A 27,468-nucleotide genomic window follows, 5' to 3' on the forward strand; every position below is an offset into this window, starting at 1 on the left:
ACGACAACTACGCTCTTGAAATTCGTGTCCTGCCGCTATTTGGCGTTCACTATTGCTGTTATCTGCCCTGGATTGTTAAAACAACATCGCCATCATACGCAGAAACTAGCCAAGTTATAAGAGGTAAGTTAGAAAGGTTTAAAGGAGTTAATGGTATGATTTTTCAAGCGATATTTTTGTGTTTTGGTAAATGTAGCGCATTTAGACTCGCCGGTTGTTCCATTAAATAGCCAAACAAAAGTGAAAATCTCCAGCTCTTTACAAATATTATCGAGAAATTTCATCGCTATAAAGATTTCAAGTCTTTATCCAATGCATAGCAATAAAATTTGGGCTTTTCGTCTTGGTTTTTCGATAGAAATAAGTAGAAATCGCGTGACCAACATACGGAACCGAATTCAGATTCATAGAAATTTGCACTGCAGTGACGTTAGAGTACTTGCGTTTGCTTGGAACTGCTTGAAAAAATCTCTAAGTCCATCGACTCTACCTATTCTCTTGCTATTGCTGCTCAACCCTACGGAGTTCTACCTCCTTTCTGGCTAAAAATATTCTTATAATTTGTCATAAGTTTAGTTCTTTGTGGTCTAGCTAATGCATATTCACAGATCACAACTGGTAAACTTATATGTAGCTTTGTCATTACGCTGGCTCCAAGATCTACCATTAAATTACACTTCCAACACCAAAAAGCTAAACCTAGCATTTGCCAACGCTTTGGATACAAAATCCTAAGGTTTAAGCCGCGAAAACGGTGGAAATTTTCGAGTCAGATCTGGCTAATGACCTGAAAATTTAGCAACTAATTGTTATTCTAGATTTCATTCTGTTCAACTTAACAATTCTAATCGAGACTTGTATTTCCTGTTTTGCGACAGCCGAGATCACTATCACAATACGAGCTAGTAGAATATCATAATCTGTGTTATTTCTGATTTAAAGCTACATTTGTATTGAGAGAAGATTGGTTGGATTTAATCTTCTTCGACTATTGCCCTTCATACATTATTCCATCTTGCCACATGTCAAGCAAAGCAGATATAAATTTTTAATTTTATGATTGAAATCGCGTATATATTAGAGCAAAAGTATCGAATAAACCATTAGAAATGTAGAAATGTTTTAAGAAAAAAAAAAAAGAGATAGGAGATTTGCTCCCAAATCGTTACACAATATAATCTATCCATCTAGACACCAAAGCGCAATAAGACGTGAGCCTATTCGAAAAGCATCGAATATTCTAATTCAATGTTGTTTAACATTTCCTCGCTGATTTCCCTTGCTAATAATGTGTCTAATAATGTTTTAAAAGCATTTATTATTCAAAATTTAAACTCCTGGAGCTCCAGTTGATTTTGACGTGAATGCGTGATTGTATTTGTCGAAGTCTCTTTCAAAATAAAGCACTTTCCAATCTCTTATTCGTTTCGGTATCGTCATTACTAGAAATACTAACGTTAAAGTAACTTCGTGTTCATTTATGTTACAATACTATTTTTGTAGTCTTTAGTTAGAATACTAGATGTATATCGGTGTTATAGCTCTGTTGAAGGGAGGGTGTTGTGGTATATCTCTAGTTCTCTAGTCCAGGTACTGGACTGTTTCAAGTACTAAATCAAGTCATGATATGCAAAGAATCCATTTAGCCTGATTACAAACACAATCCAATGTAAATACTAACAGAACACTTCGAGTGCTCTCATATGGCGTTCTCTTGTGCTGCCCACAAAATTGTAAAACTTATTTTGAATTTAGCACCTTTCTTGATTCATTTCTGAGTCATATGGGAAAAATCCAAACACTGAGGTGCAGATTTTAGAGCCATGTTCTCCAATGTCTGATCACGGTACAAATGTCTGCCTTGTATAGCTGTGTCGACAGCAATCTGTTTTTACGAGCCCTCAAGTCTAAAACTAGGTTCCCACATTTCCTGCGGTAAAATAGAGAGGATATATTTTGGATTTTGGGGGCGGAGTGGGTGATGGATATAAGAAAGACTCCAAGGTTTTATTCTTAGGGGTAATGGTGCGAAGAGCGCTATTCAAAAAGGTGTTAGAATAATCAAAGATGGGATCGGTTTCAGCGTGTTTATCTTTGATAAAGCAAAGAGATTTGCCAGATTCTTACTCTTGCCGTCTTTATAAACAATGCTTTTCAAAGACTAATGAACAAAAACTCATGTATAACAATTAAAGTGTGACCTTTGGTGTTCTTGTAGGTCGACGTATCTTCTACTCATTTCCTCGTTGTCAATCATTGGACATTACCCAGCCAAGGTGATTGTGTTTCGTACACTAAAAGCACCGACCTAAACATGGCTTCAAGAGGAAAGAAAAGAAGAACTTCGTTCTCTGGTGGCACAGAAATCAAGACTTCGTCACGTTATTGTACAAGATCGTTTACTAGAGAGAGGAGAGCTAGTGGAATCGAAAATATCGGCCCTTTCTTTGGTGGCTTACCGCCAGAAATGATCAGGCTGTTAGTGACTTTTTTAGATGCACCAGCGTTATCAAATTTCGGTTCAACTTGCCGACTACTGCGGTCTTACACGGAAGGAATGTGGCCTGAACTGTGCAAATGTCAAGGGCTGCATTTTCCTCTAACAGTTCTGTGTGTTGCAAATCCTATAAATTCTAGCTCCGAATATGACTATGATAAAGCGTTAGAGCTCTGTTCTGGAGAGAAGAAGTGGAAAATAGCTGCGAAGAGGAATTGGTTGTATTCTAGATGGAGATGTGTGGTTTGTTATCGAGGATGTTCTCAACGTGTGGATGCTCATTTTGATGTCGCGTTGTGTGACACTTGTCACCCACTTTTCTACCGCCGGAAGTGTCACGCAAAGGTGAGTGGCCAAGTCCAAAACAACGACTTCATTATATTAATAATATAATAATAAAGTTTATTTATATAGCGCTCATATCCATGAGCATGTCCAAGGCGCTTTACAACAGGAATATATGCATAAATTATATATATGTATTTACAATATTTACAATGCTACGTATTTAAAATATTAATAAGTAAATCTAATTATAAAAGGAAAAACTTATCTTAAAAGCCTAAAGGCAATATGCATAAAAGCAGGAAATGAATCAAACAAAAGAGATCTAAATATATTTCCTATTATTAAGGAATAAAGTAAATAAATAAGTTTTAAGCTTACTTTTAAAGGAAGCAACAGTAGTACAAGAGCGAATCTCAAAAGGGAGCCTATTCCATAATCTGGGAGCAGCAAAGGAAAATGACCTGAAACCATACGTAGTACACCTAGCTTTAGGTTCAACCAGAAGTTTGTTGGAGATAGATCGGAGAGCATAAGAAGAAGAACGATAGCACAGAAGATCAGACAGATATGTTGGGGCAAGGCCATGTAAGGCCTTGTAGGTCAGCAACAGCATCTTGAAAATTCTCATATCATAACTTCTTATTACTTTTTATTACTGCAAATATATCGCAGATCATTTATATTATTAAAAATCAATTCCAGAAAGAGAAACTATTAAAAAATATATTGGAACAAACTGAATATTTTCTGCATTTATAAGCTTTTGCTTTTGTCATACAACAGTAGGCCAAATAGTAGGCCAAATATGTTGTCAAGATCACGATGTTAAACCTGTTATTCATTAAGCTCAGTAATCTTATTTTCCAGTGGTAAGTTGTGGTGGTCCATGGAATCGGAATTGTGTTGACAAACTTGCCCTATCTATTAATTTATCTCTACATTCCAAGACATTAAGTCTTATCAGAGAATGACAGCTCAGAAATAATTAGTCCTTTTATTAGGTCAAGTGAACTAGAATCAAACTTTTTGATGCTTTTTCTGGCTACCTATTCTGGTCTTTTAGGGGTTTAGATCACTATCATCTTGGTTTTGAGTAACACATGTTTTGGATTAGTCTAGATTACCCTGACAGTGTAACTTAAGCTTGACATATAAAACAAAATGCTGATTGTAGGATATATATTCTCTTGTCATAAAGGCATAAGGAAAATTTTGCAATCCTGTAATCACATTACCAGATGTTTGTTCTTGGGCTTGAAGAATGAGCAAAAGCACAAAGCCAAAACACTGAACTAGTTAATTAAGATATAACAATTAGACTCTAAATCATGTTATTATAAAGACTTCATTTAACACTTGAAATAAAATTTAATGACCAAATGTCTAATGGTTGAAAGAGTGATGTCTTTAGACTACTTATCTGATGTCACGTCTGTCATGGATAGACCAATTTTACTTAATAATTGGCATGTGAAAACTAGTATTCATAATGCAAGACACTAATTCCCATTGTTTTACCTTCGGTATTAACTATACATGTACAACTTCATTTCACTGGCCAAGTAAAGTCACTCTAAACTATTTAGCAAGCTATATAATGGAGAAGCCATTTTGAGTCTTGCTATTTATAGACTAGACTAAAAGAAAGTCAATATTTATACTTGCATAACAAAAGTTTCATATCCATTACACATTTTCATCCTCGACCTCCTTTGACTTGAAAACTTGTGTTTATCTTGACATTAGTTTTGAAGTGTTGTTCTTGATCTAAAAATGTAATTTCCTAATGTTAAGCCTTATTGCAATATTACTGGTCTTATGGCTTCCACTCTAGCTCCTGGGATTTGTTAAATGTCCTGTGTGATATATGGCATTATACGAAAAAAATGCCCATTTCTATACAGCTGCAATTAGTTCTGGCAATTTTTATTCATGTTAAAATGTTTTAGGGAAAAATTTAGTCCATTCATTATCATTTATTCAGTTTTTTATATTATTTGCAGGAGCAATTTAGTTTAACAGAAAAAGACCTAAGATCATTAGACAACGATTCCTATGAATATATAGTCTCTGATCTCATTAGAATTGCTAGACAAAAGTATGGAAGCAAGACAGCTCTTGAAGAAAGACTGCTGGAGAGACAAAAACAGAGAACAAAGCGAGAAGCTGAAAAACAATGTGCCTTAGTGCACCGAGAAAGAGATGTTGTCAGAGCACTGGAGACATTAAACAGTTCTTATGAAGATATCATGGAGGTTGACGCAAGGTGCATGCCATATGTTAGTACCCCTGGTAGTTATCAGTATTCACCTCAACAGCTGCCAGAGGATGCCGCAAAGTGGTTGATTGCATGGAAGGACAGGCAGGAGAGAAGAAACAAGCTGTTGCTTGCAGAAATTAGTGCTAGAGCATCAAGGTGCAAAGGCTGCAGAGCAAAGTATGATCATAGGTAAGGCAAAAGAGTCCTGAATTAAAGAATTTATTCTGTTCTGACTTTACTAAAGAGTTGCATATTACAATTATTATTATACTACTTTCATGTCTAATATGAGTGTAGTTTGGACACATTGTGCAACTGTCGCATACAATATCACTGGGGTAACAACCTCTTTTGCAAAATAACTATGAACTAAATAATAGCTATTAATTTTTAAATATAATATCTAATTGCTGCCAGCAAAGTCAAATTTCAATGGCTGAGAGCTTCATATTTGCCAGGTTTCATATTGATTGAAGGGATTTGGGAGTCCAGTCTTCACTGGATGGACAAAAAATAACTGCGAAATGGTGATATTCATGGCATCATTTTCACAATTGTCTGGTTTCAACCCATGAGTCCTCCCATGATATGAAACTCTGCAATTGTAAACAAAATTGAAGATGTCTCACAGAATGAAGTTTAAAGTGCAAAACTGTTGCAGGGTTTCAACGGTACCATTTCAACACAGCGTAATATTGCATAGTGTGCAGTTTAGCTCAAGACAGTTTTTTTTCAATTTTATTGGGTAATAGCTATTACTAACATGCAAGCATACATATTTAGAAAAAAATATACTTTCTTCTGGGCATTACAATGTCTAAAGTCTATGAATATAGGCATGCTGGTTGTTGACCATTTCTTTTAGTAATTGCTGTATATATATAGGTTTCTGGTTTATTTATCTTACAACTAGTCTTTCTCTCTATTCTCTATTCTTAGGATAGTACAAGTTTCTAAGTGTACACACGTATCCAACGAAGAAGCATCACAACTCATAAAATCAATTAAAGAGCACTTTAACCATGATATAGCACACTATAGTCGGCATGGACAGCTTTCCTTAGAAACAGGAGTATATGATTTAGAGCACAGATCAGCGCAAGAACTCTTTCTTAGAAATGAGAGAAGAATGAAGTTGAAAGAGGAACTAGAATCTCAGTGGGATGAATGGCCAGAAATTTTAAGAGGTAAGTCATTACAATGCAGAAATAGAGTCCGTGAAATAATGTTATTTATAGTTGCATATTAGACACCGGTAGCTTTGCCCAGAAAAAATTCCAATTTTTTTGATAACATCCAATTTTTTATGGATTTTGTAAAATGCGAGTAAAATACGTTTTAGTAAAATAATTCAAAGTTAAGAGTCAATGTATGCAAACAATAAGCAATTATTGGAAAAGGTTTCAATTAGCAAAATAGAGTGATTTGCTGGTGACAAGCAATCAATAATATTATTTGCCGATGCCATTTTATCCCTCAATGATTTTTTGTGGGTTTGTGTATGTTTTGGCTGTTTATCAAATATGTCAAGTCATTTTCTGGCAGCTCGGGGAATTGAAGCAAGCCATGCATGTTGCAACTGTGCATGAGCAGACTGCAGCAAAATGGCTTTGCACCATCATGCACATGAACAGATCATTAGTAGGCAGTTTTTTGCAGTTATCTTGGCCAATCAAAATGACAGAAAAAGTAATTTGATGATAATAAGTCATGTCTCATTTAGTGCTTAGAGTATGGTAGACTGAACACATAAATGAATCCTTATTTGAAAAGACTTCAGACATTGTTTGCCCAAAATATACACCCACACAAAATTCTCTCTTATATGTCTTAAATGTAAATCTGAAATGCAAGAAAAATAAATAAATGAGAACAAAAATATATATTCTTATCCTTGAGAAAATCCTAATTTTCAGGAGGACTTTTTGTGGTGAATGTATACCAATTTTGAAAGTTGAAGTTTTTTTCTTTAGAAGAAATGTTTTTTTTTTCAATTTTCTTAAATTTTTCTTTTTGGTTACGTAACATCACATGTGGAATTGCAACTCAATAGAATAAAGTTAATGATTAATGGCATTGTTTATCATTATTAAACAAAATTATATGCTTGGATGATAATTTTACAAAAGTACATACATAATATTAATAAAGCAGCCTTGTGAAAGTTTGAAGGTAATGTTGCATCAGGGTATCAATGCCACAAAAGAATATTTCTTCTTGAAATTCAATCTCAATCTTAATGGCCAATTCATGATTTAGCAATTCAATTTACAATTCATTTAATTGTTTTAAGACCTCAAAGCAACAGGTAATTGTAGGATGGCATTATGGTAATGAGTATGTAGTTAAGTGCAGGTATGTCTGGTGTTGTGTGGCATATTGTTGATGATCGATACTCGGAAGCATCACCTGTTTTTTATCAACAGTTTTAAGCAGGTTTTTCTGGTGCTCTTTTCTAGCTTAGGTGGTGGTGATTAATCTTACATTGGTACTTCATATAATTTTGAAATAAAAAAATAAATTCAAATTTATGCAAAAATATTAGCTAGCATAACTGGTAGCTCTTTATTGTCTGGCAAAATCTTTGTCTTACAGTTTTTTTTTTAAGCTAAAAAGATTTAAATTTAAAGCAAAGGGAAATGCTGCTATATCTATAGGTTTGAGATGAATAAATCAACTTCTGAACTTTAAAACTTCATAATCAAATATAGAATAAAATAAAAGTTGGGAAACATTTACAAACAATTCATAGTGAAAACTCTTTTCATAAAATTATGCAAAAACCTTAAAATTTGCACCGTAAAACTTCGAATGACTAAGGTTGCTTTACAAGTCATAGAATTTAATATTATAAGCATATTTATCTTTTGAAATTGCAAATAAACTGTTGCGGTTGTTATTGTACATTTCGCATACCAACCACTACGTCATTGTCATAGTAATTTTTTGTCATTCCAAGCGAGGTCAAGTAAAAAACTGGGTCAATTTGACATTGCAGTGCATTTGGTGCTGTTTTGGAGGACATGTTTCCAAAATGGCAACATTTTCATCCTTTAAAACAGCCCTGTACCAAAATGCACTGCAATGCCAACCCAGTTTTTCCATCAATCTCTGAATGGCTAATAATGTCTACTGGCATGGGATGATGTAATAGATACTTTAAAGTATCACTAGTAAAAACATTGTTTGCATTTACTGCAACATTCTTTAGCCGCAAAAAGAGTTAAAAGAAATCAAACTATGGTGATTGCAGTGTAACTGCAAAAAAAAAATACTCATCATACATCTCTTTTAACTGCAGGAACAAAGGATCCAATGAACTGTACATTTTCTCAAGACTATATCTACAAAGGTGTAGCTGTACTAGATGCTGAAGGGAACAAGTGTAAACTACGGACGGCTAAAGATGTTGCTCGCATCATTCTTGCCCAAGCTCATGGATGGAACAGAAGATGTAACCAACTGAAGGAAGAGTTGACAACAAAGGGATTCACTCCACCATTCACTGCCCTCAAACTGGAGAGTCAGTTACTAATTGATGATTTCATTGACAACATGATCGTCGTAAGTATAACTGAATATATATAATAGCTGCACATGTCTATATAATCTGTAATATAAGCAGATATGAATTTGCAGGGCACATAAAAGTTGAGCAATGAAAGAGAGAAACTTTAATGGTGTTATAAAGTTTATTGCCAATAAGGCAAAATGTAAGAATCAAAGGTGGTATAATATGTGCAAACCTTATTATGTAGTAGTGCATATGTCTTTCACCTTTGGGGAGTCAAGGTTTGATTCCTGGACTGGGGTACCTGACATCGGCATATGAGTAGGGTTTGTTGGGTCTCTTTTTTTTTGAATCGAAGATTTTTTTCTAGGTTCTCTGGTTTTTCTCCTTTTAAAAAATTCAACAAAAACGAAAAAAACCAACATTTTTGAAATTATTTATTTTAACATTTTTCAATGTTGTAATCATCAGGTAAGAGGTGACCATATAGTAGCATGTACAGCATCAGAGGTTGCTGATAGAATAGCTATAATTCAAGGATTAGAGGAGGAACAGAAGTCCTCAGTAGCTGAAAGATGTGCCAGGATCTATGCAGAATGCAACCCCAAACCAGGTAACCTTTGTTGTCAGAATGTTTAATGATCAAACTTTATTTTACAACCTTTTTGCCTTACATGGATGCATCTTGGTAGATAGAGGAATTAGACAAGAACAGCTTCTTGTGATTAAAAAAAGCCACCCCCACCTCTCCCCCTCTCCAGGGTGATATGTGTTGTTAGTAAGCATAGGGCAGATTGACCAACAAAGAAGGGTGCTGATTGGCTGACAGATAAGGGGTCTATTTGTATTATGTGGTGACACCATGCACATCACTCCAAATTTGTTTCCACTCATTGCTAAAGCTGTCATTCATTCATTCATTTGTTCATTCATCTATCCATTCATACTTTTTGACATTCATTCATTTATTCTGCTAATTCTGGCTAGGCACTAGTTAGTGAGTCACAGTTAAGGTGGTGCTGTTAAGTTATTCTGATTCATCTATCTTATTATTTCTAGCTTACATTCTCTTATTTATTATTTTATTTATATATTTACTGATACTGACTGACTAAGAATAAGCCAATTCATGATTCTGACTCCCCTTAGTTACCGTTGCTATGTCCCACGAGCTCAGCAAATTAGCTAGAATATCTCAAGATTTAAAACTCTGAATGCCAAAATCGATTATGAATTGCTTTAATTGTAAACTGTCCTGTAAAAAATTGAGAAAATAGCCCACTTCTGAGTTATGCTTCACTTGTCACATACATAGGTTTTAGTATGAGGCTACATGCTAAATTTAACAATAATATTATTTTCTCTTGTCACGAATCACTGAGCATTGTGCACAAAGCCTCACAGTGAAAACCTCGTGTGGGACAAGCAAAGCATATCTCAGAAGTGGGCTATTTCATAGTAATCCTTGTAGTACTCTTCAAAATAGATACTAATTTCCACTGGGAAAACTGCTGCAACAGTGATTGGTTCGCTATTGTCTGAGTCAGAATCATCCATCAAGAAAGAGATAAGAATTGGCAACATGCAGTAAAGCCAGCGCTATTAATGACTGCAAGGTTTCATAATTAATAATTGTCAACATTTTTCTTGCTGACAGATTACAATGGAATGAAACAGGAGAGAAGATCATCTTTAGTTAAAAATATGAATCTCAAGTCAACAGTAGAAGAATTAGTCAAACAGAACCCCTGTTGGTACGCAGCACAGGAATACATTAATTGGTAAGAACAGTAACTTCTTTCTGGCAAGGGAATCAATGGTGGTGTAGGGGTAGTGCACTCTCCTCTCACATCTTGGTGTGATTCCTTGGGAAATAAACGGTGGTGCACTGTTAGTGCACTCTCCTCTCACATCTTGGTGTGATTCCATGGGAAATCAACGGTGGTGCACTGTTAGTGCACTCTCCTCTCACGTCTTGGTGTGATTCCATGCGAGATCAAGGGTGGTGTACTGGTAGGGCACTCCCCTCTCTGATCCCTAGGGTCTCAGGTTCAATTCTCCTGCATCACATCATTCACATGTGAGTAGAGTTTGTTAGGGCTGGTCTCTACCATGATTCAAAGGTTTTTCTCCAGTTTCTCTTAAGTTAAATTTTCTTCCTCAGTTTTTAAACTATTTCAAACAATTCTGGATTTTGAGCTGCACATAATTTAATAAAAGTAAACATAGGAATCTAGGTCAAAAGTGTATAAACAGAGCTAAAAAAGACTCATGTCATCAGACAACATCCAGCCAGAATTGGAACCTTGTTCAGTCAAATCTTTGCCTTGCTGGTCATTTTGACAAATAAATGTTGAGAAGAAATTAGGTATTGCCGATTTAAAACTAATTTGGCCAGTAATCATGACAGCTAGGCAACTGACTGGCCACTATTTTTAGCCCTGATACATTTCCTTTACGAACGTGTGAGTTATTAGCTGTGCCTTGACTTAGATTAGTCCAAAGGTTGATTTTCTTGTGAACAGAGCCCTATAGATTTGTACAGGATAGATGTGTACAGGATATTTATTAAATGTCTGTTTGCTTTTACTTCTAGTGGAACCACAACTTCATTATTTGGGTACAAGATTAACACCTTGGATGCCGTCGCAGAGCTCATCAACCTGAAATCTGTACTCAAAGCCAACAAACACAAAGTCTTCAATACCCAAAAATAATCATTTTCATTCATTCTTGAATATAAAAATCATATCTTGAATATAAAATCATATCGTGCAATTTTAAATGCAGATACCAAGAAAATATTTTCACTCTTTGAGTTTTCTAAGTATTTGCGGTGATATTAGGTTTATATATTAACAAATTTATTGTTTAATTAGGAGCTGTTTCGTTCCAATGATTAAGGTGAAAACATGCTGCAAAACCATGTTGGTACTTGAAAAACGAAAGTCGGAATTTTTGTTTCGTTTTGTGGCCATCCATTATAATCATTAAGATGCTTTGAGGGTACCCATTTGAGTGGTAATTTGCATAGAAACTAGAAACCAATGCCATAGGTCTTGATATTGTGGAGGTAACGTGAAAAGTATTTTTATTACGAGGATCCTAAAGTAGAGCAACTACAGAACAACTAATGTCACATATCGTGTTTTGCAAATTGTGTACGAAAGACATTTTCTCATTTATTTTGAATATTTGATTATTTACATTATTTCACTGAAGAATGTTTTATGATGATGCTGTTGTTATAATACTACCCTTAATTAATAAACCCTTGATAATAATTCGCCTTATATAGTGGAAATTTTGCTCTTGGCATGTGATCTGTCACCTTGTAATTCCCCAAAATGCATCGTTTTAAAAGTTATACTTTGAAAACCAAGAAATTAAACTTGGTATGTATATTAGACAAAATATAAAACAGATTAAACCAATTTTGTGAAAAAAAATCATAAGAAAAAAAAATCATTTTGATAAAGTTTTGGAATCATTACGATAGATGTTGTAAAAAGTTCAAATGTTTCGTTTAACAAGAGACCCAATCACTTTTTTCCCATTTCAAACCACACGTCATTCCCTTGAGTAAAATTTTTTTTGTTTATGAGTAATTCTTAAGAAGAATTCAAATAAGTATACGTGAATGATATATGTCTGAAGTGGGAAAACAGTGATTAATTTGGTTGATGTCTGTATAGAAAAGTAGAATATTTACTAGGTTCAAAATTATTGTGTGTGTACAGCTAAGAGTAGAACTTGAGTACGAGAGAATGCTCTTAATTTGTACCTTCCTATTATAAACCCCTTTTTAAAAAATGCTGAGTGATGTTTCATCTCTCCAGTTTTGATAATCTTTGGTAAAGGTTTGTGTTAACTTCTTACCCATACATTCCATTGTTGTAAGAAAATTTAAAAGCAAGTTTCTCATGTTTGAGAAAACTATTGAAATAAAGTCAAAATGCAATAACATTTTAAAATCTGTTATTATTGTCATAATTATTATCTGTACAAGGCCGTAGTCACCACTTGGTCAGTGGTCCAGTTTTTAAAAAAAGGTGGTCCAGTTTTTTATATTTACTTGTGTAATACAGTAATGTCGCACCCCCTAAGTAGAGCTGTCGAGATTGGCCAAAACATAAAATAGTTTAGATTATTTACTTGTTCCTATTGTTTTGTTTATATTGTTTCTCAATCTAATTTGTCATCCTGTTAGAGCTGCAACCTTCTTGCCTGTGTAATAAGTAATTTTTAATGAGGGGGAAAATGGAACTGAAGGTAAAAAATTGTGCGGTTAAAACCGGACCAACTGTACTGGTGACTACAGCCCTGCTGTACTTAATTTAGAAGCCTCTTGCCTGTTTAAGGAACTTCCAGTAGCTGTTAAGAAACTCCTGTGGATCCTCCCAGTGAGGATAGTGGCCAATACCTGGTGCGAGCTCTGTGTTTGTTGCTTTGGGTACTTTGGTTCTGTAGGAGAGTAGAATGGAAATGAAAATGGGATGAGAATAGAAAAATAAATGAAAAACCTCTGTATGTGAGAGGGAAAAGTAGGGCAGAAAACACAAGGTCTTTTATTTATTTTTAACAAGAGTGATATAGGACTCTTATCTTCTTATCTAGCTTAGTTTTTAAGATAGAGAATTTTCATTTGGTTTTTGAAACAAAATCAAATGGGCCTTTTAAACTTAGAGTTCTAAACCCTATACCTCTTAACCAGGTAGATGCACCAAAATGAACCCAGAAATGGAAAGAACACCACTAAGGTATAGGTGTACCTACACTAAAGGAGCACTGATAGTAAGAGGGGGGTAGAGGGCACACCTTCGAGCGCATTAAACATGAGCCCTTGGCTTGGAAGAATTGTGCAACCACTCAGCTCCCTGGTTATTGAAGTAAAATAAATTACCTTTACCTCTTTTACTAACAACCTGGCAAAGTTTCAGCTTACCATGTTGAATGCAGGAGAAATAGTATTCAACATAAATTTGAATTTTTCTAATAGAAAATGCAATGCCAAGGAAAATGTGTTGACAGTCTTACCTAAACCTATCTAACATTGCTGGAGGGTTCACTGGATCAGAAGGTCCATAAATCAAATGAACTGTTAAACAATGAAACAATTTCCTATGAGCTTGCAATATATAGGATTTCAAGTATGGGTGTCTGGGAAGCATGGGAGGTGCACGCCACTGATGTCACATGACTATGGTTGTGGGTTCGACCAATCAGACCAGCCATCACATGTAGGTATAGTTGCTGGTTAGTTCTTTTTTGTGCTTCTTTTCTGTGCTGTGCTTTTCCTATTTTCACTAAACTCAATTCAAGGAGGGGTTACTTGATTGAAGGATTTATGCAAGTAAGAATAGACCTCAAGCATGATGACATTTCATACCTTTCCGGAATCCCTTTCGGTAGCATTTTTGTTTTGCTAACTTTCACTATTGTCTTGGTATTCTCAAAGGAGTTTTGACATTTGAATATGACAAGAGATTTGGAAAAGGATTTTGGTAGTTTAGTTTAGTTTAGCCACTTACTTGGAACAGAAGACTTCTGTAAGGCACCCACCCATCTTTCTTTGTGTTCTTTTCTTTGATTGATGTATTGAAGTAAACTAATGATCAAAAACATTATTAATCATATTAATTCATATATTAGGCCCAACACAAGCTTACCCTATTATAAAAAAGAGCCTAACCAGAAAACGTTGACAGCCCCAGAAGAAACAAGTAAATTGATGAGTTATCCAAAAAGATTAATGTTTCGGGTGTTTCTTGGTGTTGCAAGATGTATAAGTATAGTAATACAGGGTAAGCTCCAAACTCATTGTTCTTGGTATTGTTTCATTGTCTTCATGGCTTGGGTGCCCTACAACACCAAGAAATAGCCAATATTCCTAGTTAGGGACCTGATTATATTGGTTGTTACCAGGAGTAACCCCTAGACATACTAGGTGTATTTTTTCTTACTTTGGTACAACAAGATGGCCATCTTTGTATCTCACTAAGGAATAGAAATCCAACAGCTCATCTGCTGTGGGTTTGGATTGTGGCCCAAAAATTTCTGAAAAACTAAAAATACAAAATAGTAATCAACTGTTGCTGCTGCTATTGTTGCTGCTGCTACTGCTGCTGTTGTTGCTGTTAATTTTGTGGCTGCTATTGTTGCTGCTGCTGTGTGTTGTTGCCAGCATCAACTGCCATTGTTGCTGGTTGCTGCTGCTGTTTTTATTGTTGTTGTTGTTGTTGCTGCTATTACTGCCGTTTTTGTTTTTGTTGTTCTGTTATCATTATTGTTGCTGCTGCTGCTGTAGTTGTTGTTGTTGCTGCTGCTGGTTATAGTTGGTGTTTCATTAGGCAGCTTTCACAAGGGAAACATGTTCCTTTTTACTTGTTTTCAAATTTACTAACCTTACTTTAAAGATTGGAAAACTCATCATTCTTGAAAGACCAGGACCAAGCCAACTGATCAACATTAACTAAATATTTAAGGAATATGAATTTTAATAAACAAATGATGGTGACCGATTTCTATGGTGCATATAATATTATGGAGCCAATATCAAGGAGTTATTTCAATTAGCAAACTTGCCTATGTTACCTTTTGAATTAGTCTTGGAAAGTTTGTTTCTGGAAATATTCCTAACGGATCAATGCAGAAAAAAAAGAATGTTATTAATGTTAAAGGCATTTCAAATTGCCATGAAAAATATGCATGATCAAATTATCAATCATACCCAGCTATTGGGAAATTTAATTTTAATCAATGCTAGCGTACATAGTTATGGAAGGTTTTGTTTAGCCAAGTTACAGTAATTTATCCTAACACTGACCTCCATTTGAGAGACACAAACTTTGAATCCTTAGAACATTTTCTTGTTGGCTATTCTTTCTTTCCTCATACCTAAAAAAAAATAACCACAATATTATAAGACTACATGCAAATCTTGACATACATCCAAAAAGCATCAAGCTATAAATATACCTATAGTTTAAAGTGCTACTACGACGAAAATTGCTCAAACTTGGATTCAGCTGAAACTTCCTAAGAATACTCTTTAAAGGTCCAATAATCACTGTATGAAGTGTTTTCTCGATATTCAGGACGAAAGTATGATATTTTTACGATTATTTTTTGGAGTCGTGACGTCATACACTCAACATCAAACATTGCTACATATATTTCTTTGTATATAAATCCTTAATTTATTTTATTCCTATGAAGCCCAAAGGGTGGCTAATATGCTTATTTCACATTACTTGTGACTATAATTAATATTTTGGGGTGTTTGGGTATTTCTTTCTCCCTTTACTACTGATATTTTGATCATAAACTACAAAGAAATGTATGGAGCGATGTTCGATGTTGAGTGTATGACGTCACAGATTCCAAAAAATAATCGTAAAAATATCATACTTTCGTACTGAATATCGAGAAAACACTTCATACAGTGATTATTGGACCTTTAAAGAGTATTTTTAGGAAGTTTCAGCTGAATCCAAGTTTGAGCGATTTTCGTCGTAGTAGCACTTTAATACCAGGGTTTCATCATTGTCATTTTATATTGTGAAACCCCTTTCAAAAGCATCTTATTACCTAGCCTCTATATGCAGAGGTTCTTAGGGTCTGTCACGCGTTGTTTCCCTTCCCAAGACAGACCCTAACAATGTTTGTATACACTAGTTATTACCTGGCTAGCATTTCTTGTGCAACTGTGTCACCAAGATCATGTGCTATGATGTGAACATCTACCACACCAAGTTCCTTTAGCATTAATTCATATATTGTAGCTTGTTCATCAACTGTATAATTCCTGTCCAACTATATAAGACATATGCACATCTGATAATTATTATACATACGTATCAGCTAAGGATTGCTTTGAGATTACTTTACGAGTAAGCCAAATTTCATGCTGCCTTATCAATATTATTGTATAAATTGCATACATTTTCCGAAAGCTAAAAAAAAGTTTTCAAAAATCAATTTAGCAGAAAACTGGAGTATTCCAGATGCAGCACATTTTTCATGTTTTGGTTTTCCACCATCAAATGTAGGGATTTAGTAATTTTTTTGATTGACAGAAGCCAGAAATTGAAAAAGTTTCAAAAGTTATTGAGGTGAAAGAAAACATGGTCTAACAAATTGATTTACTCACAGGTTTGTCACTAAATCCAAGCCCCAGCATGTCTAAAGCTATTACATGACCAAAGTTTGCTTTTAAGGAGTCCCATATCTGGGGAGAGACAAGCCAAAATTAAAACTATGCCCAAATGTTACCAAAATGTTAAAGTGAATTATATGTTGAAAACATGACAAGGCAGGGTAGCCCTAGCGATAGGCCTAAGAAAACAAAACTTTTCTCTGGCACTTAGGTCAAAGAAAAAAATAAGTGTGTTTCCTGTTACGTGACTGACCCTAATTTTCTTGCCGATTTTTGCCGACCCTAATATTTTTTTCATTCCCAAATGCACCACAGGGTTCCCAGTAAGCTCATTTCCACTGTTGTATCAGTAATCCGACCTACCGGCCCCAATAAGCCTGAAGCAAGATGACATTTTACCCCCGACTCTATACCATAATAGTTTTTAAAATTCTTTCATATTAAAATTTTTGATTCCTTAGAGAATACAGGAACAATAGTCATAATTAAAGAACAAAAGCAATGTGAAAAGGATTATGATCTAGAGACGGAGGTAAAACGTCATCTCGCTTCAGGCTTATTATTTTTCTTGAATGCAACAGGAAACACACTTTTTTTTTGTTTGGCCTTAGCAGATTGACACCTCCCCCCCCCCATATATGTAAATGGACAATAGACATGCATGCAGAAGCTTTCACCTTAGACCAGTCAAAACTGCTAGTTGGAAAACCATGTATACACACAACAACTTGGTTTTTATCACCAGCACCTAATTCATCTGAGATCAAACCAACAGGGTATATATTAATATTCATGACATCAACTTCCTGACAAAAATCAGTGGATTAAATTTAAATTACACCTTTATAAAACACTGCAAGTCCTTCATAACTAAGATATTTTCCACTACTTCTCCATTCCTTTAGTCTTTCGGATACCTCTGGAGGGGGAAAGTTTAAATATACAGAAATCAAAACCACAAAAACAAAAATAAATACTTGTGATTTGGCCGACATATTTTGAGTGTCTTCGCGCTCTTTTTGCCCAATACGAAAAATTCCCAGGCGTTACTAGTGAGATTCATATACCGCGCAATGCGTTTTGGGATAAATAAATTAGTTTGTTAAAAACAAATTATTCCTAGATATCTTACTTCTGATAGCCATCTCCTAGGGTTTTAAAACAAAAGCAAATCTTATTTTGAGCTTGGTTTTTAAATGCAATAAGGATTTTTTGCTTACTTCGTTGGGCTCCCTGTGGTGCAACCGGAAATTTTTCCTAAACCTTATTTTTGCTTTTAAATTAGACATAGAAAATAATAATAATAATTCTAGCAATAATAAGATATGTTGCCTTGAAGCCATGGTTAAAAGGAAAGCCAAATATATTATTATTTAATATTTTTTATTAGCTTTTAAAAATTGGTTTCCATGGCAACCAAGTGGCCGCGCATTAAACAAGAAGGAGTAACCGCGCGATCTTGAACTAAACTGACAAAAATTAAAAATGTCTTCGACGAGTCGAGCAAAGAAGATCAATGTAAGAAAAACCTCGAAAAAGTCCACGAAAAAATCCTTAAATCTCTTATAAAATGGTTGATATGTCCTCGAGGATCCTTGATCTATGAGCTTTTGATGTTTATTTTGTAGGTTCTTGACAAGAAGATCCCTGAAAACCCGAAATACAAACATGTTAAAGCGACCGTTGACACTGGCAAGTTGTCTTGTTTGGAATATCATTGAAATTATGCTCATTCTTCTACCATATTTTTTTGTTCATAAGCATTTGTAATCCTATATTTTTCAGGTTCTAGTGTTACAAAGTATATGGAAAGGATCGAAGACATGAGAAAAAGTATGATAGCTGCACTAAATTGCATAACATTCTTTAATGCCTCACTTATTATGAATCAGTAATGATGAAAAGGTAAATTATACACCGTGAAAAGATGAAAAAACTTACTGACGTTTCGGACGCTAGTCCTTCGTCGGAGTAAAAGAGAAAGAAGTGGTAGAAAGGAGTGTATATATGATAGAATAAGACAAAAGAAACCAATGAGAGCAAGGTAGGCAAGGAAACAAAAACAAACAATCAAAAGACAAAAGAAAAGGTTAGTTGAAAATAAAGCGTTCATTAATCCCGTTGGGACTAAGAGTGCCCAATAGATGAATAAGCCGCATTCATGGGCCCTAGTTATGCCAATTTGTTTGTTGGTTATATCGAAAACCTTGTTTTTCAACAATATACTGGACCTAAACCTGAGTTTTTTGGACGGTATATTGATGATTGTATTGGTGCTACTTCTTGTTCGCGTAATGACTTAGATTCTTTCATCTCTTTTGTTAACTCTTTTCACCCTGCCTTAGACTTTACGTGGGAGGTTAGTGAAACATCAGTCACTTTCCTTGACATCTTGCTTAGTGTTAATGACGACCGTCTTAGCACTAGTGTCCATTACAAACCTACTGACTCTCATTCTTATTTACTCTACTCGTCTTCTCATCCTAAGCACACTCTTAACGCTATTCCGTTCTCGCAATTTCTTCGTCTTCGTCGTTTGTGTAGTGATGATCTTGATTTTTCTGTTAAATGTTCTGAGATGCGTTCCTTCTTCCTTAAGCGTAATTATCCTGCTCATGTTATTGATTGCGCCATTCGTAAAGTTTCTACTATTGATCGTACCACTGCTCTCACTCCTCACACTCGTCCCTCTAATGACCGCATTCCTTTCACTCTTACGTATCATCCTATTAACATTTCCATTAAACCCATTGTTAACCGCAACTTTTCTCTGCTTGACTCTGATACTCGCACTTCTGCTATTTTCAACAACCGTCCTCTCTTTTCCTATAAACGTGATCGTAATCTCCGTTCTTTCTTGGTCAAGGGAGTTCTTCCCTCTAACAAAGAACCTGGTACTTTTCGCTGTTCTCGTAAACATTGTTATACTTGTCCTCACATAGCCTCTCACACTTCTGTTGTCGGTCCTAAATCAACTGTTAAAATCACTGACCATTTTGTTTGTACCACTTCTAATGTTGTATATTGTATTAAATGTACCCGCTGTAATCTTTTGTATGTGGGCGAGACTGGCCGCCGTCTTGGTGATTGCATTTGCAATCATCTTTATGATATTCGCAATAACGATCCCACCAAACCAGTTTCCCGCCATTTTAATCTAGCTAACCATTCTCTTTCTGACTTCATTGTTTTCGGTCTTTCTTTGCTTAACGGCAACAATGATTGTCGCAAGACCAAAGAAATGCGGTTTATTCACCTATTGGGCACTCTTAGTCCCAACGGGATTAATGAACGCTTTATTTTCAACTAACCTTTTCTTTTGTCTTTTGATTGTTTGTTTTTGTTTCCTTGCCTACCTTGCTCTCATTGGTTTCTTTTGTCTTATTCTATCATATATACACTCCTTTCTACCACTTCTTTCTCTTTTACTCTGACGAAGGACTAGCGTCCGAAACGTCAGTAAGTTTTTTCATCTTTTCACGGTGTATAATTTACCTTTTCATCATTACTGTTTCATTAGAAACACCTGACGCAGCTCACACTAGTTTTTAGCTAGTTATATCTTTTTATTATGAATCATGTTTCTATGCTTTATCATTTATTAAGCTTATAAAATAATCGCTTGTACTTCTACTTTCTATCCTTTATACCTCTGAAAAAGTTCATTTTGTATACTGTCTACCGTTTCGCTATATCTACATTTCTTCTCATACAAAGAACTGCATTAATAACGCAGTAGAAGTGTCTTATGTTTGCTAATGAAGTTATTTTTTGAGTCATTAACACCTGCTAAGAATATTTCTCCTATTATTTACAAAACCGTTATGTCTCAAGTACTTCGACATTCCCTTTATTAATCTTTATTCTTCTTTTCTTCCCTTTTTTTAGACTATAAATTTCGAAAAGATGAAATTTTCAAGCGAATGAAAGTCTCAACTTTTGCACAACTTGTAAGTCTTTTATCATGGTGTCACCAGAATCAATAGAAATCCCATTTCAAAAAGTTTCTCTTAATTATTCATCTGTAAAATCTTTGTGATTTAGGTTTTGCAAGTTGCACAGGTGATTCAAGTTGAAGAAGACAGAGAAAATCTAATTTCTGCTGCAGGTAAGAAACCATATAAATTTATTGTTGCAAGATCCCAGAATTTTCTTCTTATATTTACTGTCTAAGACAAGCTACTCCAGTGAACACCCTTTACTAAGAGGACACCAAGTGTCCCAAAGGTTTCTCAGGGCTGTCAATCCCCAAGATATTCAAATCTGGAGAATTGATAGGGAAGGGACATGACGCCACAGCGGAAAAAAGTGCACGAAAAGACGTCATTCACTTTGTAACATTTGATGTGATTGGTTTATTTCTGACCAATGAGATTATCACATATTACAATGGCCTGCTTGCAATAACAGTTTATGAGGAATGTTTTGATTTTGTTAGTGATGCAAAATAACACAAACAACACTAAATAATTGGAATTTTATGGTTGTGAAAGTCAAGTCTCACAAGAAATGGTCAGCTTCAGTGATTATCCAGGAGATTTGAGACTCTAATTTGGAGACCGGGAGATACGGTCCAAAATCTGGACACTCCCAGTTTATCCGGGAGAGTTGACAGCCCTGGTTTCTACTTGATAGCTCTTATAGTTGTACCTCTAACAACTGTAATGTATTATTTCGGTGAGCAATGTTGAGAGAATCTAGAAGAAATCTCTGTGTTTTATGATCATAGGTAGTGAAATGTCAGACACATCAACCTTAATTCCAGATGAGAAAGAAATGGAGGAGAATGTTCCGCCATTGATATTAGGTGACGAGAATGAAAGACCTAATACATCTGGTACTGAGACATCCAGGTCTACTCTTCATGGGTATGTAACTATTAATTCTAGCTTCATCCCAGTGGAAAATATATTATTAATATGTACACATTTAATGTTTACTGGGAAATACACCACTTGTATTTATTGCACAAACTATATTGTCCGGGACCTCAGTGACATATTTTCCGTCTCCTCACTAGTGAAGATATTGATGATTTCTTTTCAAATGTTTTGTAATGTTTTCAACAAGTTTTTGTTTGTGAATGTGTCTAGTTAAAAAAAAAGTGCATTGGCTTAAAGATATGAAGTTTATCTTCTCTTGTTAAAACATATTTCACTCGTTTGTTCTGCTCACATGTGAAATATTTTCACTAATTAAAAAAAAAAACTTTACATCTTCGTGCCACCATGTAATATTCTCTATGTATCTTATGAGTAAAATCAAATTATTGGACCAATAAAAAATCTGTATTCTGATTGGTTACACTACCGCAGCTCATATTAATTACTGATTATATTCACCTTCATGAGATATGGGTTATAAGCGTGATATCTAGCATTGTGGGCTAGAAACCAGTGACTCTTTCAGATGGTATAGCTCTATTAATGATAGTCCACAGGTAGGTAAATAAAATGTTCAAAGTAGATGCTTATTGAAGGTTCAGCTATTTTTTTTGATGTCTAACCAATATTTTTAGACAAAAGCAATTACACTTCTAGTATACTACTCAGTACTAGACTCTTTAATAAAATTTGGCTGTTGTTCCAGTTATTAACTATTATTATTTTTAATAATATATATCTTATCAATTGTCATTCAGCTTAATTCATGGTGTCGGTGAAATAGATATGAAGGATAAAGAGAAGCAAGACAACAACCCTCAAACACCACAAGTACAAACATCCACATATGCTCCTGATATAGAATCCATGCCTTATTTACTTCTTGACATCAGAGAGAAAGATGCATTTGACAAGTGTCATATTATTGGAGGTAATCTTACTTCAGTAGTACGTACAGTAGAACGTTAATTATAATACAAGCACAAAGAGTACAGTGGCATGCGTGGTGTAGGCTATTAATTCGTCATCTTTTACAGCTGTGAGTCCAACAGGTCAGGTCGCTGGTTCAAGCCCTGCGGATGCCACATGTGAATTGACTTTGTTTGATGTGTTTTTCCTCCCTTGCCATGAGGGTTTTTCTTTGGGTTCTCCAGTTTTCTTCCTTCTATGAAATCCAAATGTGAATTGAGTTTGTTTGATGTGTTTTTCCCTCCCTTGCCATGAGGGTTTTTCTTTGGGTTCTCCAGTTTTCTTCCCGTAAAAATCAACATGGGAGTTGAGCGATGTGTGCATGAAATATTAATGTAGAGGTAGTGTCAGAGTGTGAGTGAAAACAGACCCACATTAGCGAATGCTGCTGAAAATAATCAGCCTGCTTTAAGAAATAATAGATTATTATTTCTTCATATATAACTGACACTATTGCTACACATTCATCATGGGGGACAGGATAATCAGCACTGTTTTACCATCTATCACAGATGCCTTTCCATGACTCCCATGTACCTTCAAGTGCTAAAACAATTTATTTGATTGTCGTCATTGCCCATTAACCTGAATGTTTATATTTTATGTTTGATGCATTTTACATGTGTCATGTTATTGGAGGTCATCAAACTTAAATACAATCAAATTTCACATTTAGTTTACTTTGTTTTCTTTCAGCATTAAACTACCCAGCTAGCATGCTATCAAGATCTTATAACTACTTTACAAAAGAAATCCTTATGTTTGTATCCTTTAATAGATATCATGGTATTAATATCACGTTCTTTAATCACTAGGGCATCATCTAATTAGTGAGAGCATGGCTAACTTACGAAAACCCTTGAATTAAGGGAAAGAACTTTATAGAGTCCAGGAATTGAGCCTGAGGCTCCAGAGGCAAATGGCCATTAAGTACTGCTACACCATGCTTGATTCCTTTAGCATATTGAAACAGTGTTTAATGACAGTGTTTTAGTCTATGGTTAACCATTTGGATTTATTGTTCTGATCATTGTAAAATTCATGAATTAAGTTAATAAGGGTCTAAGCCAATCCAGCTTTAGAAATCAGGTCACATGACTTTACAATGAAATGCTAATTAGATACAACCACTAGTGGATGTATACAGCACTAGTGTATCTTTTTAGTAATATGAATTCAAAATGTCCCAAAGCATTTATGAATTATAAGTGAATTTCTCAAGTTTTACAACATTAGTGTCTGTGTTGTATTGGCCATACAATCACTTGTCACTCATCATAAACATAACAAAGCCTACTAAATGAGTGGCTCTTGTCACTCGTCCAGTGCCTCTATTGCCTATTTCAACATGACTACCTTTCTTTGACACCAAAGTAGAAAAATAAAGTTGGTAAGATAATTATTTTGTACGATGAAGATGAACGGTTAACAGGACCTTCTGCCACCACTTTTGTCCAGCGAGAAGTGGACAACTTGTTTGTCCTATCTGGAGGTATGCTTGACATTAATGAAGAAATAAAAAACAGTATCCATGCTCTGTACAGTCATATAGCATGCTGCCAGAAAATAATAGACGTAAATTGAAAAACACTGTTTAGCACAATGCACACAGTCATGTGTTTCTCAACTCTTATCATCAGTGTTCTACCAACATGGCAAGTGCTTTATAGCTGCACACAACACATGTACAGCAAGCAAGTTTTTTAATTTCTTGTATAAAATACAAATTAGAATGTATAATCATTATTTTGGAAACATGGCGGCCAGTCGCCGGTCTTGATGGCCAGCCAAGTTAGTTTCAGCTCGTAATTCATACCTCATTTCTGGCACTTATTTTTTGTGCTCTGACTCGTAAAGCTGACACACTACCTTAAACAATCAGAAAGTCTTGTTTACGGTAGTTATTTTATATAAAACATACTGTAGTAATGGAATTGAGGTGTAATGTTTAAGGAAAATGGAGAATATTTGAAAGAGTACTACAAAATCAATGTAAGATTAGAGTATTTATTTCATTGATTTTCCATTTTACAGGATTGAAAGTCTTAGCAAAGAAATTTGGCGACTGCATGATTACAGGAAAGCTACCAGCATCATGTATACCCACCCCTCCCCCCTCAAGAAAGGGATCAGGAAAACAACGACTCCCACAGCCGTCCACTCCTGGGACCCAACAACATTATAACTATTTTACATATGAACGTATCCTTTGTCATCACATATTTATTTTTATTTAGTATTACACTTTTCAAATGTCTTCCATCCCTTATTTTTATAAATTTATAATAAATAAGTAGTCTCCTTTGCAGCTGCTATTAGTGTTGTCATGCAGTGTTGGGTTACAACCCTGATAGTGGCTGCGTAGGAGACTATTAAATAAAATGACATGAAGATATCTTAGTTCAAGAGAGCATAGATAAGGGAGGGAAATTTCTTAATATTGTGCATGCCATGTACATTTCCGATGGGGCTATTTTTAGAAACAGGATGCTGTTTAAATTCCACCTTACCCTACTCCCGCACACTCTTTCTGTTTGTTGTTAGTATGATCCCTTAAAATGAGATCAAAATAACAAACAGAAAGAGCGCACTTTAATATTTATATTTTTCTTTCAAAAATGCATATGCCCTCACACAATTATTATTAATAATATAGATAGCAAATGTGCAGCTATTTTTTCAAATTGATTAAAATCTTTAATAAGAACAAAGAACTTGAAAAAATCCAAGAAAAACTGGACGACGAACTACTAAGCCAAGACAGCAAGAGTAAGTGTCAAGTTTATTATTTTAAATTAAAGTGAAATAAATTAAATAAAAAACCTTATAATATTATCAATACCAACCTCTGGGCTGAAACAACCTCTGGATGGGCTGAAACAACCTCTGGGCTGATCTAAGTCAAGCCATGGCTAATTCACAGATCCAACCGTGAAACAACTTCTGGGCTGATCTAAGTCAGGAAATGGCTAACTCACAGATTGAACCCTGAAACAACCTCTGGACTGATCAATGTCAGGGCCCAGCAAGTTCAAATATCTAATTAAAGTTGAGCTTCTTTGGTTTTGCAAAGAGAGAAAAGCTAGAGAATTAGGAGAAAACCTGTTTTGAATCAAGGGAGAGACTATCAAACTCTACTCTAATCAAAATTGAAAATAAAATTATAAATGTTTTAAGAAGTATAATAGTACACTAATTCATAATCATAGTAAGTTTATACAGACAGAAAGAATTATATGAATTCTAATGTCAAATAAAATAATTTTTCAGGTCGATTGAGTTCCCGTGTGTCAAGCCGGTCAGCAGTAAGCTCAGCAAGCAGTCGGTTGTCTACAGCATCTTCAGCATCTTCAAATAAAAAGTCTGTTTGGAAATAAACATCTTCACGTCAAAGGAAAACCATTAGGATAATGGCAAGAGTGTAGCCCGTGAAGACAGTGATCTAGCATGTTTGGATGTATTTTTTTAATGTTTTCAATATCATTATTGACTGTCAATATGCAGTTGGAATTCTCCAAATGAATTACAATAATATAATTAATGGAGTTAGAAACTTAAATGTGTGCAAACATTGGTACTTCTAACTTAAGTTTGAGTCTGGCAGGATAAATAATTGGCTCCCCATAACACTTTTGGCGGTTTAAACACTTCTTGAAATCAAACTATCCTAATAAAGGAATTAGAGTGCAAATAATATACCCGTGAAATAGATAGCTAGCTAACTAATTACTAACCTTTGATTGCCTAAGTCTAATTAGTTAAAATAGGCGAGCCGTGATGGGTAAAATAGTGCACGTGTGCTGCTCAAGGGCACGCATTTTCAAATATTTTTAAACACACTTACAAAAACTGAAACAATATTTTATTGTACATGCTTTTCCTTTGTATAATTTGACATGTTTGCATTTTCGTATCATTCATTTGCGTAATGAGTTGTTACTCTAGTAAACGCCCGTGCCCTTGTCATGCCTCACTGAATTCCTATGTCTTGTCTAATTAAGCGCTAACTATCTCCTATTTCATCCTAACTATTTCACGGGTATATTATTTGCACTACATTGATTTCAATTGCTGCTGAAGCAAACAAACGAAATTAGCAAAGCGTATGTCAAAAATTATACATGCAACTATTGTTCTGCTGTTTGACTCCAGTAAAATATTTTACTGTAGTGGAACACAGCATTATTCTAGAGCTGTGGTCAAAAAAACTGATATTTTGTTTAATTGAATCAACTTTGCAAAAACAGGATATTAGAGTGACCACAGTAAATCCATGAAACACTAATTACTAAATAGTACAAAATAGTGCTAGTTAAACAATAGAAAACAATGGAATTTGCATGAAATTGTGCTATTTAGTATTACTAAAGTTTCACGGATTTACTGTGGTCACTCTACTATAGATAATTTGATATCTTACACAAGTATGCAAATTATACTTGATTGACAGTTGGCAAGGGTGTCTGTAGCTTGCTTAAATGTCAGATTATGTTGGCCCAGAAAATGTCATAGATGACTGCACTGTGAAGATGGGAATTTTATTTTTTCATGTGTTGGGAAGGTATATTATAGTAAGCTAACTAATATCCTAGCTTGTAGAGATATCTTTCATTGAAGAGAACTAATGTAATGAGAGTAAAATTAACGTAAAATGTGAATGAAAATGTCTAGAATGAATAATGGCTGTTTTCTTCTGTCATTCCAAGGTTATGAACCCACAAACTTGCAATACATGCAACAATAATATTCATCTCACTTAGCAAATAAACTTCAACAGTTTGTGTATTTGAGTGGATGAAATAAATACTCTGAATTAATTTTCATTTATCAGTTTAGTCGTTTTTCATTTGTGTGTTCTGATTGGTCGAAATACTAAAGTATCTATAATGCACATACATGGTC

At 34.8% G+C, this 27,468-nt stretch overlaps 3 protein-coding genes across 5 annotated transcripts; 2 read left to right on the forward strand and 1 right to left on the reverse strand.

The window, feature by feature from the left end:
• On the forward strand, positions 1-12,482 carry LOC116306073 (uncharacterized). The gene is made up of 8 exons (XM_031716109.2): positions 1-123; positions 2,219-2,842; positions 4,789-5,234; positions 5,985-6,232; positions 8,347-8,609; positions 9,028-9,169; positions 10,214-10,337; positions 11,153-12,482. Exons 2-8 carry the CDS (start codon positions 2,315-2,317, stop codon positions 11,271-11,273), a joined length of 1,872 nt encoding a protein of 623 aa, XP_031571969.1. The 5' UTR covers positions 1-123; positions 2,219-2,314; the 3' UTR covers positions 11,274-12,482.
• LOC116306092 (mesoderm-specific transcript protein) lies at positions 11,693-18,845 on the reverse strand. 3 transcript variants are annotated; one of them, XM_089032672.1, is made up of 12 exons: positions 18,656-18,845; positions 17,556-17,633; positions 17,392-17,471; positions 16,709-16,786; positions 16,241-16,371; positions 15,383-15,453; positions 15,151-15,191; positions 14,961-15,028; positions 14,520-14,621; positions 14,088-14,164; positions 13,594-13,654; positions 11,693-13,020 (listed from the first exon to the last, which is right to left on the reverse strand). In XM_089032672.1, exons 1-12 carry the CDS (start codon positions 18,825-18,827, stop codon positions 12,894-12,896), a joined length of 1,086 nt encoding a protein of 361 aa, XP_088888798.1. In that variant the 5' UTR covers positions 18,828-18,845; the 3' UTR covers positions 11,693-12,893. The 3 variants fall into 3 exon arrangements, with proteins under 3 accessions (XP_088888798.1, XP_088888799.1, XP_031571990.2); XM_089032673.1 differs by lacking the exon at positions 17,556-17,633; XM_031716130.2 differs by lacking the exon at positions 18,656-18,845 and having other exon boundaries at positions 17,556-17,947.
• LOC116306083 (centrosomal protein of 41 kDa) lies at positions 18,163-27,393 on the forward strand. The gene is made up of 12 exons (XM_031716119.2): positions 18,163-18,232; positions 18,343-18,406; positions 18,500-18,547; positions 20,603-20,664; positions 20,759-20,822; positions 21,444-21,582; positions 22,356-22,528; positions 23,263-23,330; positions 23,944-24,058; positions 24,601-24,768; positions 25,279-25,335; positions 25,837-27,393. The coding sequence occupies exons 1-12, from the start codon at positions 18,200-18,202 to the stop codon at positions 25,941-25,943; spliced, it is 1,098 nt and encodes a 365-aa protein (XP_031571979.1). The 5' UTR covers positions 18,163-18,199; the 3' UTR covers positions 25,944-27,393.
• The last annotated feature ends 75 nt before the right edge of the window (positions 27,394-27,468 follow it).

Source organism: Actinia tenebrosa, unplaced genomic scaffold (genome assembly GCF_029948245.1).
Source record: "Actinia tenebrosa isolate PJP-AT-01 unplaced genomic scaffold, QUT_ActTen_1.0 PGA_scaffold1__47_contigs__length_23844297, whole genome shotgun sequence".
Lineage (NCBI taxonomy): Eukaryota > Metazoa > Cnidaria > Anthozoa > Actiniaria > Actiniidae > Actinia > Actinia tenebrosa.

What these genes read in the sequence shown, in the direction of transcription:
- LOC116306073 (XM_031716109.2), top strand. Translation starts at nt 2,315, where the DNA reads ATGGCTTCAAGAGGAAAGAAAAGAAGAACTTCGTTCTCTGGTGGCACA. An exon ending in AGAATGCAACCCCAAACCAG is followed by an intron (nt 9,170 to 10,213) that starts GTAACCTTTGTT and finishes TCTTGCTGACAG; the next exon opens with ATTACAATGGAATGAAACAG. An exon ending in GCACAGGAATACATTAATTG is followed by an intron (nt 10,338 to 11,152) that starts GTAAGAACAGTA and finishes TTTTACTTCTAG; the next exon opens with TGGAACCACAACTTCATTAT.
- LOC116306083 (XM_031716119.2), top strand. Translation starts at nt 18,200, where the DNA reads ATGTCTTCGACGAGTCGAGCAAAGAAGATCAAT. An exon ending in TAAAGCGACCGTTGACACTG is followed by an intron (nt 18,407 to 18,499) that starts GCAAGTTGTCTT and finishes TATATTTTTCAG; the next exon opens with GTTCTAGTGTTACAAAGTAT. An exon ending in CTTGTTTGTCCTATCTGGAG is followed by an intron (nt 24,059 to 24,600) that starts GTATGCTTGACA and finishes TCCATTTTACAG; the next exon opens with GATTGAAAGTCTTAGCAAAG.
- LOC116306092 (XM_089032672.1), bottom strand. Translation starts at nt 18,827, where the DNA reads ATGAACGCTTTATTTTCAACTAACCTTTTCTTTTGTCTTTTGATTGTT. An exon ending in GCAGTTTTGACTGGTCTAAG is followed by an intron (nt 16,787 to 17,391) that starts GTGAAAGCTTCT and finishes GTCTCTCCCCAG; the next exon opens with ATATGGGACTCCTTAAAAGC. An exon ending in TTTCCAATCTTTAAAGTAAG is followed by an intron (nt 14,622 to 14,960) that starts GTTAGTAAATTT and finishes TTGTATTTTTAG; the next exon opens with TTTTTCAGAAATTTTTGGGC.